At 31.7% G+C, this 14,609-nt stretch overlaps 1 protein-coding gene across 3 annotated transcripts in view; it reads right to left on the bottom strand.

Annotated features, from left to right (window-relative positions):
• PDE3A (phosphodiesterase 3A) overlaps positions 1-14,609 on the bottom strand; it is a 333,660-nt gene that overhangs the window by 86,069 nt on the left and 232,982 nt on the right. For all 3 annotated transcript variants that reach the window (XM_074268890.1, XM_074268889.1, XM_074268891.1), the window contains 3 exons: positions 8,543-8,800; positions 3,387-3,541; positions 471-586 (listed from right to left, as the gene is read on the bottom strand). In XM_074268890.1, the coding sequence (XP_074124991.1) occupies positions 471-586; positions 3,387-3,541; positions 8,543-8,800 (529 nt within the window). The remainder of the gene's footprint in view (positions 1-470; positions 587-3,386; positions 3,542-8,542; positions 8,801-14,609) is intronic.

Consider the following 14,609-nt stretch of genomic DNA (forward strand, 5'->3'; position numbering starts at 1 on the left):
AGGCATTTCCTTGAATATGTGTGGGTACATTACTAGTAATTAGTATCATTCATCTAAAGAATGTTTTTCAAAAAAAAAAATTCAAAGTGGTCTCAATAGATCATCTGTACATCATGTCCTTTGTATTAGAAGATGGCACTATCAAGATAATCTTGAGCTTGAACTTTAACTATAATTTGTCCTAAGGATATTAGAACATGATATCTTGTAAAGTACATTCCAAGTTTACAACATACAATATCACTAAGTGAAGAATTTAATTGACTAGGGGTAATATATGAAAATATTTGGCTTTTGTTTCTCTTTTAACAGCTAAATCAGAATCCAGAATATCATATTGGACAATTCTGAAAATGTGTCAGGACTTTGTGATATGTTTATTTTTTCTCATAATTTGCTACATGAGACTTAAATTATAGCTATATGAAAAATCATTCTACTGCAACCATACTGATCAATGATTTGCTTACCTGGTCGACTTTGCTTTTTAGAATTCACATGGCTAGCTGCAGAGACACCATAGGATGTAGAGAAGGACCTGCTTTTGGTCATCGTCATCAAATTCCAAGAATCAGGGCTAATAGCGCTGTTTTTTTAAGGGACATAAAAAGAGATGCTACTAAATAACTATTGATACAAATTTTCTTTTGGAAAGACTATAATTTACCCAATGGATTGCCTAATAAATTAGTCTGGATACAGGTTTCTGATAGAAACATTTTGTATTAATGCAATCACAAAGAAATGTTTCTAAAATTAACTTCTATTTTAGAACCAATAGTGCAGTCATAAAAACACACACATTAAGCAGGAAAGTTATTTTATAGATAAACATATTCTCTGAAGATTAGGACATTTTTAAAATCTCTTTTTCCATTATCTCAATTATGTCCTTCAAAATAGACTGAAAGAAACATTTTGAAAAGTAACACTGTCTTGTCATAGAACATTGTCACTGAAAAACTCAGATCAGTTGTCAATTCCTAGATATCTTTTGTCATCTGTTTAACTGACTATTCTGATAGGATTATTTTTTTAATATTAAAAAAAACTGATTCATTAAAATATTATGCTCACCAACTTATTCAAAAAAACAATGATTCAATAATTTATGAATTAACATAAGATAACTTCTTGTCTTATTTCATCGTCAAGGACATTATTCACTTTTAAGCTATCTATTTTCTTATTTTCTTCCTAGAAAAGGTAAAATTATTTATAATAATAGAGATGCAGTTTTGATAAAACTAAACAAATCAGCAGTGTAACAATAATATATGTAACAAATATTGAAAAAAGTAGTAAAACAGTTATAAAATGAGATAATAGTATAACTGTTGAGCTGGAAGATATTTTAGAGAGCATGTGGTCCAACCCTCTCATCTTACAGGTAAGAAAACTGAAGGTAAGTGACTTCCTCAAAGTTATATAGGGAGTAAACGTTAGAGTTAGAATTTGAACCCAGGTCCTCTGATACTAAATCCTGCATTCTTTCCATATGCTAACCTGTCAGAGAAATATTTATAGCTGGTGGTATTTAATTTGTCTTCTCTAAGTCTAGCACTAGACATTTTGCTTATGCTTGGAATTTGGGAATCAGAAGAATCAGAGACTCTTTTGAAATAGAGATAACTATTCCAAATATGTCTATACAGCATTCTCTTTTGTCATTTCATTTTTCTATCACTTAACTCAAAATTCATTTCAAAGGAAGTTCATCTAATTTATAACTGTGCAGTAGATCTTGTTCTCTTTGTGTATTTAGATATGCCTTATAGCTAATCTTCAGTGTTAGTTTGCCACAGAGAGGACCATAGTTTTGTTAACAGTATTCTTTCATACTTCAGAAACAAAAAAAATAAAAGTTTATTCTAAAAGCTAATATGACTTCCCTTTTTTCTGACTTCCATAGTTCAATGTATTTAAAATATAAGCATGCTTTCAAAAGTTTGGAGTAAAAATAACAAAAAAAAACATTATAAAATATCAGAAATGATAACATAAAATGTGATGTATTTGAATTCAAATCCCAACTCTGACATTTGGTATGTAACTAAGGGCAAGCCACTTGATCTTTGTGAGCTATAGTTGCCTCATATATAAACTATAGATAATAATGAATACATAATTAAGAGGGTTATTGTGAAAATTAAACATGAGGATTTTAATAAAACATTTTTCAAGCCTCAAAGTATAATATAGATATCAGCTATTGATTGCTAGCAGTTTTTATTAATTTTGCTGCATTTATAATATTTGGGAGAGACAAATGCTTTTCAGATATATTGAAGTTTAGAAATTTACTTCAGTTTCTCAATTCTGCATGGACTATCTTTCTAGGTTATAAATTACCTATGCCCTTAGACTTTCTTTTGGCAAAGTCATCATCTCTCAGGAGAACAGTATATAAGGTCCCAACTGAATTTAAGCTCCTTGAGGGCAGGGATTATTCCTTAGTTATCTTTACATCTCCAAGGCATAGCATAGTACTCCATACATAGTAGTCAATTAATAAGTATTTACCTATGGATTGCTTAAAGCCTTTAAAGGGGATAGGTAAAGAAACAAATCAAATTTGGTAGGGCAAGAAATTGAGTAAGAGACTTGATAAATTGGGCTTAGAGACTATTTCTCCTAATATAAAAAATTAAGGTAACTATAAATTATTTTAATTAATACTAACCATATTACCATGTGTTTATGTATTATCAATCTGTAAAGAGCTTAATTTTTTTCTCCTAAGATTTATGAAATAGAGATTTGAAATAGGGACAGAAGAGGGCAGTGTAGCATATGGAAAAGACTCACTTCTGTCATTGGACCTGTGTTTATAAAACAAATAACTGTTCTACTGCTTATTCTGTGACTTTAAACAAATCACTAGAATCTTCCTAAGGTTTCTCATCTAGAAAATTAAAGGGTTAGATTTTCTATGATGTTCTTCCAAACTCTAAATCTAAAAACCTATACAATATAAAGACAGTAACTGGACCTATGGTTTTATTCCCTACTCTCAGTGCAAGTTAACTAGTTTCCTTTCTGCTATTTATATAGTCCATTTAGTCTCAAGGAACTCTCTATTCTCTATCTAATATGTCATATTGTTCTTTTGAGACTATTAAGCCTTATGAATGTCAATTTGCTCTATGAATGAGAAACTCAATCATTTAGCTTTATTTTTCAAGATTTCTTTGGGTTAAAACAAACAAACAAACAAACAAACAAAAAAAAAAAACACAACAGTAAAACTTTAGCTCTTAATTCCTCCCTATCTAGCATCTTACCAAGTTACCCTTGAAAGCATCCGCTCTCTTTAACATGACTTTGGAGAGAATCCAGAAGTTTGAAATTGTCCCAAAGGATAAGAAACAGTCAAGTTTTCTAACCTGGATGAAGGTGCTTCCTGAGATTTGCTGCTTCCAGCCCGGTCTCTCCTCACTGGTGCAGGCTCTAGTGTTGGCAAGCCCGTGGCTGAGGTGGTGGTTGTCCAAGTGGATGAAACTCGTCTCAGTAATCCTGGAGGCAAACTCCTTCTCAGGCGCTAAGAGGAGGATTATAATTGTTACTGAACATTCTTCTATATTAAAAATGTACCTTATCGTAAGGACAACAGGTTTTTGTTAAAAGTACACACAGAGGCTTTGGTTGAATATTCATTAGCTTAAAAAAACAAAGGGCATTCCAAGGGTATGAAAAACAATTTTCTGGTAAAAATGCATGATGAAATATATAAGCTAAAACATAAGATGTAAGTGAATTTAGGGGCTCAACAAAGTCCAAACACATATGGATTCACAGAGTAGCCTCTATGACTTATGAAGTGACAAAGCAAAGCCAGAAGAGGTCATGAATATCATTTAAGCCTGTATGTGGTCCATATAGCATACAAGTAAATATTTACCCAAAGGAACACAAAGTTTAGGGAATGGTTTAGATAACTTACAATATCTAGTAAAGAGTGATGGATGGCAGGTGTTTAATAAATAATTTGCTCTAAATTCCTTTATTTAAACATATTGGCTAACAGGGTAGAGAATATAAAATATGCTTGGCATGACTTATTCTATGAGTCTTATTAGTCTCCTGCCAATGTAGCTTAGCTTTGGATTGATGAGAGGCAAGACAATGTTTTGGACATAGTTTCTAGAATGTAAAGCTTACCTCTGAGTTCTGTTGTCTATGTGATCATAGTAAAGTCACTTAATTGCTCTGAGCCTCAGTTTCCTTATTTGAAAAAATGGGACTAATAAAAATATTTTAGTGTGTAGCTCACATGGTAATTAGAAAGACCAAATGAAATAATCTGTATAAAACTTAATAATCTTAAAATTCTATATGTAAATGTCAGCTATTATGATTCCTACTACAAGAAGTAAAATGTGAGAATGAAGCGAGCAAATAATCCCACTGACCAAAATCCCTCCTTCCTTTGGAGCAATAACAAGTAGAAAACAATTCATACTATGTTTCACTTCTCATTGATTCCTCTTAAACTCTTCTTTTCATCCCAACTTCCCTAATACTGTAAGTGACAACAGTAATGCTAAACAAGCTTTTGATATTAATTAGTATCTTTCCCACATAGAAGTTACTGCTAGTCAATAAGTATGTTAAGTACCTACTAAATACCAAGTACTATCTTGTGCACTGATACAAAGACAAGCAAAAGACAGTTCCTGCCTTTGAAGAACTCGACGTCTAATGGGGAAAAGCATACAAACATCTATATATGTGCCATCAAGCTACAGACAGGGTAAATAGGAAAAAATGAACAGGTGACCCTAAATATACACTAGAATTAAGAAATATTGGGAAAGGCTTTCTCTAGAAAACTAGATTTTGTCTAGAATTTGAAATTAAAGTGACTATCCTCTACTAGCATGATCTACTAAAAATGGCATTCAGAGTGGCTGGGCCTTTGTTGCATCTATGCTTCTTAATAGTTATTCCTGACAGACCTATAGTTCAGCCACACTTGAACAGTTTACAAATGCATGAATTGCTGTTGAGAAATTAGTTTATTTAAAAGTGAGAAAACAGCCACACCTAGGAATCTAAGAGGAGCAATGGTCTTTGAACACTTGCATAAATGCCTTTAAAAGTTCTGAATATTAACTTAAAACTCAATAGGTTAAGAAACAATTTAACAATTTAACTAGTCATACATCTGTCACACTTAAAATTTATTAAATGGTTAAATTAAATTCATGCTAAATTCCAATGGATCACTATTTCTTTTAAGAATAAATCCTGCTAGGTTAGTAGTACAGGGTATGGAGTGGTTATTCTGACATCAAGAAAACCTGGCCTTAAATCTAGCCTCGGAGACTTACCAGGTGTGTGCATATGGGCAAGTAATTTAACCTTTCACTGGCTCAGTTTCTCATGATTGTTGAAAGGCTCAAATGAGATAATATCTGTATAAAGCTTAGCACAGGGACTAACACATAACTGGCACTTAACAAATGTGTTCATCCTTTCCTTCCTTTCTACCTCTCTTACTTCCTTCTTCCCTATTATCAGTCTTTCTTCCTTCCTTCCTTCCTTCCTTCCTTCCTTCCTTCCTTCCTTCTTTCCTCTTTTCCTTCATTCTGCTTCCCTTTCTATTATTCTCCCTCCTTACACTCTTCCCTCTCTTCCTTCCTTGCCTCCCTCTATTTATTCCTTTCTTTCTCCCTCACTACCTCTTCTATTTCTTTCATTCCTTTCCTTAATTCTCTCTCCCTTCCTTCCTTCCTTCCTTCTTTCATTCTTCATAACATACAACCTGGCCCCATCATCATTATATACTGCTCTCTATTAAACCAAATATGATCTCAGACAAAGTAGCCTTTTTTCTATTTTGTTTTTTCACACTACTTTTCCATCTCTAGACTCTATGCCTTTCTATTTTCCTCATGTCAGGAATGTACCTGATCCTTAGCTCTGACTCAAAGACATTTTCTTTTCTTTCAACATGCTATTCAATACTTTCTTTACCCCCTTATCTGCTAGTACCTTCTCCCTTAAACTAAATTGTTCTTAATTGCTTTATTTAGTTGCATTTATTTTTATTCAGTGTGGACTTATATATTTACTTCTTTTCTCTCCCATTTGAATGTAAACTTCTTGAGAATAAAGATAGTTTCATTTATTGTACTTGTATTTATAGCACCCAGAAGAGTATTGATATATAATAGATACTTGATACTTGTTGTTTGAGCTCATGTATTTTAAGGGAACCTAAGTTATGACACTTAATCATTATATCTATTTATGTCCACCTCCAAATAGGAGCATATGGCATTGGAAAGGCGCTGTAAATAATGATTAGGAATTTAAATCTACATCTTAAAAGAACTGCAATATAGTTCTTAGTGTAATATTAAAAATTATTGAAAACCAACTCATGGAAGTGATTTGCTTTCATACTCCAAAAGAAAATCTCTGATTTTTCTGATCCAGTCTTTCTCTGTCCTAGACATAATATTTCCTCTTGCCTGCTGCTCTCTCCTATCTCCTTGGAAGTAGGCATAGATAGATATAAATATTAACCTCTGGTTGTCTCAGTTTCTTCATCTATAGAATGGAAATCTCTGACCCAAAGTTGTTATATAAGTCAAATAAGACAATAAAGTGTGAAACACCTAGCCCAGATGTTACATAGTATGTCAGCTATTATTATTATTATTATTATTATCCTTCTGCCTGTGACTTTAGGAATAAAAAAAGAACAAGACCATCTAATCATCCTTAATCTTTTTTTCCCTATGAAACACTTAACTAGTTCTAATAGTAAAGTTAATGTGGTCTTATTGCCATTTGTGCTTCCCTGAAGCCATATATTCAGGAGTCCCAAGAAAATTTGATGCAATGATATGCCATGTTCCAAAAACACCTGATTCTAAAACCATCACGGACTCCTTCCTGCTATTACTTGACTTGTTAAAATTGAGGCCCCTAAAAGACGTGCCAGTTCTGCTTTGGAGGTATCAGTTGTAGCCCTACTGTGAAGAACAGTTTAATGTACTAATACCTTTAGGTATTTCTAAGATGCAGCCTTCCATTTTAGGTATTCTCCTATATCCAGCAAATAAAATATCTTATTGCTTTCACCATTGAATGACTGACTAAATTTTTTATGAAGGACTATTTGTCCCAGCAATAGACTTTGTCACATGCTCAGTTCATTTCTGACATTGTTCTTTACAGCATCATGGACATTTGATAATTTTAATGAAATTCTTATGGTTGTCATTCTTTAGTGCATGTTATTTTCGTTTTCTTTTTTTCCCCCCTGAGGCTGGAGTTAAGTGACTTGCCCAGGGTCATACAGCTAGAAGTGTTAAGTGTCTGAGATCATATTTGAATTTGGGTCCTCCTGAATTCAAGGCTGGTGCTCTATCCACTGCACCACCTAGCTGCCCCGAATGCACATTATTTTTAATCCTATTTGTTAGGCTAGTAAAATTTAGAAAATAGAGGCACTGTGGTATTATTTATCATCAAGAAGTCAATAAATCCAAAGTCATTTAAGTATAGATGAACATGAAGGCATAGCAAATTGGGTTATGTGATGTTAAAAATACCCCCAAAAAAATTAAAGAAGATTTTTAGATATAATGTATGATATAATATAATTACAGAGGGACAGATCAGTCTGAGTTGCATGGCATCAGAAAATAGGATCCCTTTTCTTACCTCCTGAAACATACCCACACCAGGCCTTCACTCCAGCCAAACAAAATTTATGGAGTAATTACTCTACTAGATCATGTGCTCATTTCTGCTTCTCTAACACTATCTTCCTGCTCATGCAGAGTGGAAGAATAGCCAATTGCTAAGATCTTTCTCTTGGCCTTTGTCATTAAGCACTACCCCATAGAGACTGTGTATTTGGAAATAATGATTTATCTACCACTCATTACTGCCACAGATTAAATAATCTCAATTCCTTTTTCCATTTGCTTATTTCCATTCTTTCTCTTTTTGTTGAATTTTTAAAATTTATTTTAAATTTTTATTTATTTGATTTTTTATTTCATGGAATAAAACAAGTATTTCATAACATAATATAATAAAAAGATGATTGCACACAAAACTGCAAATCAATTATGTACAAATTACTATTCCTTTTAAATATATAAAAATGTTAGCATGTAAATTTCTTTTTTTCCTTTCCCCCCAGAGATCTTTTTGAGTGAATAAATAATTTTGACAATTATAAATACCCAAATTAAGTACTAGAAAAGGGAGTAAAGATATTCCTTTCTCACACTTTCACTTCAAAATCTTCTCTTTGCTACCATCACTCAGTAACAATTTCTCACCCCATACCTTATGAGTGTACTGGGCCACTGGCACTCAGCAATCACCCTCACCTCAGGTCCTCAAATAACACCTGGAATGTGGCAAGCACTAATTTATGCTTCTTGGTGGATGGATTTAAGAGTTCAAAAAGTTATAACCATAAAGCTACAAGTACTTCTTGAGCCACTGAAGTCCTGGAGGGAAGTAAGGAAGTACAATAAAATACCATACAGAGCTTGTAATAAGCACATACCTTGGAAATAGCAAGTTTCTCTTTTTCAGAGCCTTCTTCTGAGTCAGAACAGGTATAATTTTCACTGAAGGAAACCAAAGGACTCACTCTTGCCTTGTGAATTGATTGGAAGGTCAGTTGTGTGCTAAGTAAATTACTGACAGCCCTCAACGATGTACACACATTTGGTGGCAAAGAAGGATCTGCCAGGAGATCTGTAATAAGACCGTGTGCTTCTCCCATCACAGCAATATCAACAGTAATACTTGTACCTGAGGACTGAAAAATAAAAAAAAAAAGACAAAAACACATTTTGGTAAGCCTATGCTTAACATCATAATTACACTTTATTGAATTTAACATTTTTGCCTAAAAGTTATCTAAGCTGTGACTTTACAGAAGTACAATTATATATATATATATACATATATATATATATATATACATATATATATATATATGTATATATATATATACACACACACACACACACACACACATATTGACTACTATTAAAAAAGAAAAGGGCAAAAAGAAAATTACACATTCTTCAGGGTATGCCAAATTTCTGATAATCTGCCAAATTGCCTTTCATTCTCAGTTTTATTTGCTCATGTGCTATTAAAAACAAAGAAACAAAAAAATAGCACAAAAAAATTCCCAAACCTTATTGTCGACAAACAGTGAGTATTAAAAAGATTTGAGAAAGAGGAACATTTACCTGGAAATGGAGAGGAAGCTTGAAAACAGTAATTATAAAGTGAATTCCAAAGGGAAAAATAATTCATAGAACATCATCATACAAATAATACATAATTGAATTTTAAAAATCCATTCAGTGCACATAAATTATTCTATAAACATAAAAGCTACATTAAGTAGTTTTATGTATTATTATTGTTATTATTAAAAGACATGTTAAGCCATTTTGACAGTTAATTTTAAATACACTTCTAATTCTTTGCCAACTTTTGTAAGAATTGTGCATGGCTTCTTTTTCTTACTAGAGATACACCAAAGTGTGCTTCCTTTCATGATATAGGAGGAGAAAAGAAATCTGGTATTTTTAGACGTACTGCTATTTAAATTTTCATTGTAAGCTCATATAGAATAAAAAGTATCTTTTTTCTTGCTATAAAACTACTATTGTACACAATGCTGCATTTTGTATTTCACTTTGAGTACTCTGGATTTCAGAAAGTGTTAAGCAAGATTATTCATAACTAGACTTAATATTACTCCTTTTAGAAGCAGTTACCATTATATGCTTCCATAACAATTAGATACACTTCCAGGAAACTGGCCAAGAAGGACCTGTTTTCTTTTAGTGCTCATTCTGTTAATTTGAAACAGTAATTTTGTTCATTCCTGACTAGTTTATTTTTTCTCAAATTGGAAAAGCAAAAGATAAGCAAAACTGAAAACTTATAAGAAATACTAAAAATTTCAGCTAATCATATTTTAGTTAATACACATAATTCAGAAATTTTAATTATTAAAACAATTCTATTCTGATACTTTCTTCATTACTACAGTATATAGATTTAGCTGAACATGTAAGTATATATATATATATATATATATACATATGTGTATATTTATATATAGTCCCTATACATAAAACTGTTGAACATTAAAAGTAAATAAAATATTCTGTAAAAGTAAAAGTAAAAAATAACAGTTATTTGTATGCAAAATAAATACCTATGCCTATTATTATTAAGGGAAATTATATACACACAAATACACAAACACACACACACACACACACACAGACATGTAATGGGTATATTTATCCCCCAAATTTTCCTATAACATTAACCAATGCAAGTGGATTGTATTAAAGTTTAGAGGTCTTTGCACAAATCCTGGCTCTGTAACTTGCCCATTGTGACCTTAGAAAAGTCACATAATTAATATGTCAAAATTGACTATCTCAAAGTTTCCTTTCATCTAAATCTTATAACCTTAAATTTGGGGAAAATTCCCTTTCAATTCAAAATTAGAGTTATAAATTCACAGAAGTTTAGTAAATAAATCATAAAAATAAATAGCAATTGAAATGTTATTCAAGGACCTCTATCTAGTATTGTATAACATTACAGAAATTTTAATCTACATATCTCCAAAAGGTTTCTGTTTACTGATTTTGTAAAACTAGCCTTCAGGAGAAAATGAAAGCAAGAGTCAAATCAAAAAAATGTTAGTTACACAAATTAGGCATTATTTAAAAGTTCAAATCTGATAACGTTTTCATGGGGAAAAATAAACAAAATAAAACAAAATTGTTATTAACTATTCTTTAATACCTTTTTGTAAGCAAGACTTTGGGGATTTTTCCCTTTTATTTTGTTTAACAATACAATTTCATTAAAATCAAAAGTTGCAAAAAAAGTAAAGAAAAGAAAAAAAAAAAAAGGTTGGTTGCCCTTCTAAGCAATCCTAAGTTTATTTTAATTCTAAAGGAGAGCCCTAACTACAAAGTGACTTTAGAAAGCCTTCATGGGAAAGTAGGACTCACCAGAGAGAGAGGAATAATAAACTGAGTTTATTGTGAGTCTTCTGTGTTTTTTTTTTTTTTGCATGTTCTGTAGGGTGAAATAAATCTGTCCTATGCCCCCCAACCAAAAAAATCAAAAGTTGCATCACTTTAGGGAAGAGGTTCACCACAACTTTTAGACCGATTAAGCCAAAAATGTCAATGAGGTATGAAATCCGAGGCAGAACAACTCTAGGCTTCTTGCCAAGAATAGGATTTATCATAATTTAAATGCCAGAGGGCTAGAAAATTGTTTTAGCTACTATCTACAAACAGCATTCAAGGTGATAATGCTGCTCAAAGAAATAGAACAACTGTCCTACCACAAATGCCAAAAAAAAAAAAAAAAAAAAAAAAATTGATTTTATGTGATTTTAAAAAAATCTAATAGTGTCAAGAAAGCCAAATAGGAACCAATTATTAGACTTGAGTTTTGGGGAGTTTTTTTAAACCCTTAGATTTGGCCATTTTCCCATAAAAGAACAGAACAAATTTAATTCAGCATATATGCACCTATATAATCTATCCATCTCTATTTATCTATGAGGCTATATACATGTATATGCATGTACACATTTCATGAGTGTAGTCTTTTGTACCATTTTTATGAAGATACAAAGTTATTTGTATGCAAAATAAAATAAATTTTGTTTACTTATCACCTTAAAATTCACACAAGAGACATTACAATATAAGGCTACAGTTCTTGAAATGTGTTATATGACTACAGTGGAAATATTTTGACATGTAATTTTGGATATTATGGTATTACAGATAAAAGAAAATTTATAATATACTATTTAACATATATTTACTTAATCAGCATATAGTAAGTAAATTTTATATTCACAAAATAAACAAAAATTGACTGTAATAAAAAAAAGCTAATCTCCAAACAGGTGGATCTTAATCACAAGAAAATGGCTGCTCTTATTATAATAAAACTGACTATGTGGGAGAGTTCCTAATACTTCTGAAGTATAGCTAACTTAAATGTTTATTGTAGTATAATTTCTTTTGGCCAAAGAGCTTGAGTTGTGTGAGCAAAAACATATTGAGAATTGCTGGTATAGGACATAAAGGGTGTCTTTAAGCTCAGTACATGCTGATCTCAAGTCCCAATTCTGCCATGTGCTAGCTGGTTTGTTCTTGGTATGTCATTTAACAAACATCTCTTAAAAACTTAGGGATGTAGAAGCGACTTGTACCTATTTGTACTACCAGAGTATTTCCTCATTTGATTAAGTCATAGATTCAGAAAAAAATAATTAAAATGTTATTACAGCAGATTGTGGATAAATTTTTTTTCATTTAATTAATGACAGTTTAGAAAATGGTAGCTTGAAATATCCAATAAGTCAAGGCTACAAAAAGGTAAAATTTGAAAATAGAAGCTAAGTTCTAAATAATGAGTCTATACTTGAAGTCTACTAAAGTACATTTTGTAAGAAGTAGAACTATACTAAACAAAATACCAGAATTGTCTTTTTATAGTTTACAGGATCAAACACTCTCTATAAAAAGGTAATATGACCATGTACTATAAACATTACAGGCTCTTCAGATAGTAGAAACATTTATGTTTTACTTTTAAGAGAATGTAAATATGATTTCCTAGATACTATTTAAGGAGACAACCAAATACAGATTGCCATCTTAAAATAGAAAATCTGGAATTCAAATCTGAATGAGTATGTAGGAAAATGAAGTTTTATGCCAAATAAGAAATAGGTGAAGAATTTTATGATGCAGTGAAAAAATGCTGAAAAGTCAGAAGACATCATGTGATATTTTGTGTCTCTGCTACTTACTACTTATATGTCTTTAAATGATTCACTTAACTTCTGAGACTCATTTTCCTCCTTTGAAAAATAAGGATATTAACCTAAATGACTATTGAGATCCTTTCCATCTCTCAATCAAGGAAACAAGTTTTATTTACTTGTCAACTTAAAATTCACTTTCCAATGGATCCAATTTTTGAAGTATTAAGAAAGAGGGAAAGACAATTTGTTATTTAATAGTTATTGCATAGCATCATCTTTGCTATGAGGTCCTTGCTATACTTGCTGATGTGGGTTTGTGGTTTTATTATGAAGTAGTCTGAAATAAGTATAGTTATTCAGAAATTATAGTTATCTCAATAAAAGTAACTGAAATGTATAGGATATCTCAAAATTTATGAGATATTGTATACATATCTCATTTGAACATCACAATATCCCTGTGATATGGTCACTGCAATTATTAGCCTCCCTTGTTTTTCTAGATAAGAAAATTGAAGATCATACTGGTTAAATGACTTGTTCAAGGGCACAAAGCTAGAAAGTATCAAAAAAGGGATATGAACCTCAGTCGTAGCCTCTATTTTAATAATAACATATCACATCTGTTTGATATTTTAATAGTTTTGAATATGCTTTAATATATCATTTAATTTCTACATCTCTACCATCTACATGGTATGGTCCTTCTTCATATCCTGGATGGTATGGTCCTTCTTTACATCCTGGTTGCTCACTTCTGTTCAGTCTCCAGGCTTATCAATACAATTCCTAAATCTCAGTGTACAGATCAAAATGTGATATTCTAGGTAAGGTTTGATAAGGGATGAGTATAGTACAATAATCACCTTCTTTCCTAGAAGTTATGATGTTCTCAAGAGTTTTTTTTGGTTGCCATATCACATTCCTGACCCATATTCAGCTTGAAGTCCATTAAAATCCCTAGATTTTTTTTTTTTTGGTCACAATGACTGTTTCTATAAGGAAGCTGGACATGGAGTTAAGTGGCCCAAAAGATAGAGGGACAGGCCTAAAGTCAGGAAAACTCCTTTTTGCAAATTCAAATATGGCCTCAGAAACTTACCAGCTCTCTGACAGGCAAGTTGAATTTTCAAGGTCATAAAACTAATAGATGACAGAGAAGAGATGGGATTTGAACCTACACCATCTGACTCTAAAGCCTAAATCCTTATTACTACATTATATAGTGCCTTCAAGGTTAAGTCATTTGGGGCAAATGACTTGAATCCATATCCAAGTACCAAAGCTAAGTATTTCTCTATTTGCATTGGATTTCAGCTCTCTGGTATTCGATTTTATCCATCTTTTTCAGTCCAAAGATCATTCTTATAAGCAGAGAAAAGATAATCAAAATAAGAGTTGAGCAGCTTTGCCTTTTCTATTAACAAGTATTATCCCATCAGCAATACCAATCAACATTTTTTTTTTGGTGGTGTTGTTTTCCTTAGATTTCCCTGGGAGTCTCAGTACTGTTGCAGGACCAATGAAACACATATGGATTTATTCTCAGTGCCTTCTCTTGTCTGATTTTTAATATAAATTGTAAAAATTAAAACTAATTCGTGAGTTTTCTATGCATCTATATCCATCTCATTAAGCAACTTTCAATTTTCCTTTGTACTGGAATTTTTGTCTTCAGAATTTTATTCTCTAAAATTTCTCACTTCTCTTCTGACTTTTCCTGTATAGTTTTATTCCATATGATTATATCTATCCATTCTTAAAACTCTGTGAAATCTAGTCT

This window comes from Sminthopsis crassicaudata, chromosome 5 (genome assembly GCF_048593235.1).
Source record: "Sminthopsis crassicaudata isolate SCR6 chromosome 5, ASM4859323v1, whole genome shotgun sequence".
Classification (NCBI taxonomy): domain Eukaryota; kingdom Metazoa; phylum Chordata; class Mammalia; order Dasyuromorphia; family Dasyuridae; genus Sminthopsis; species Sminthopsis crassicaudata.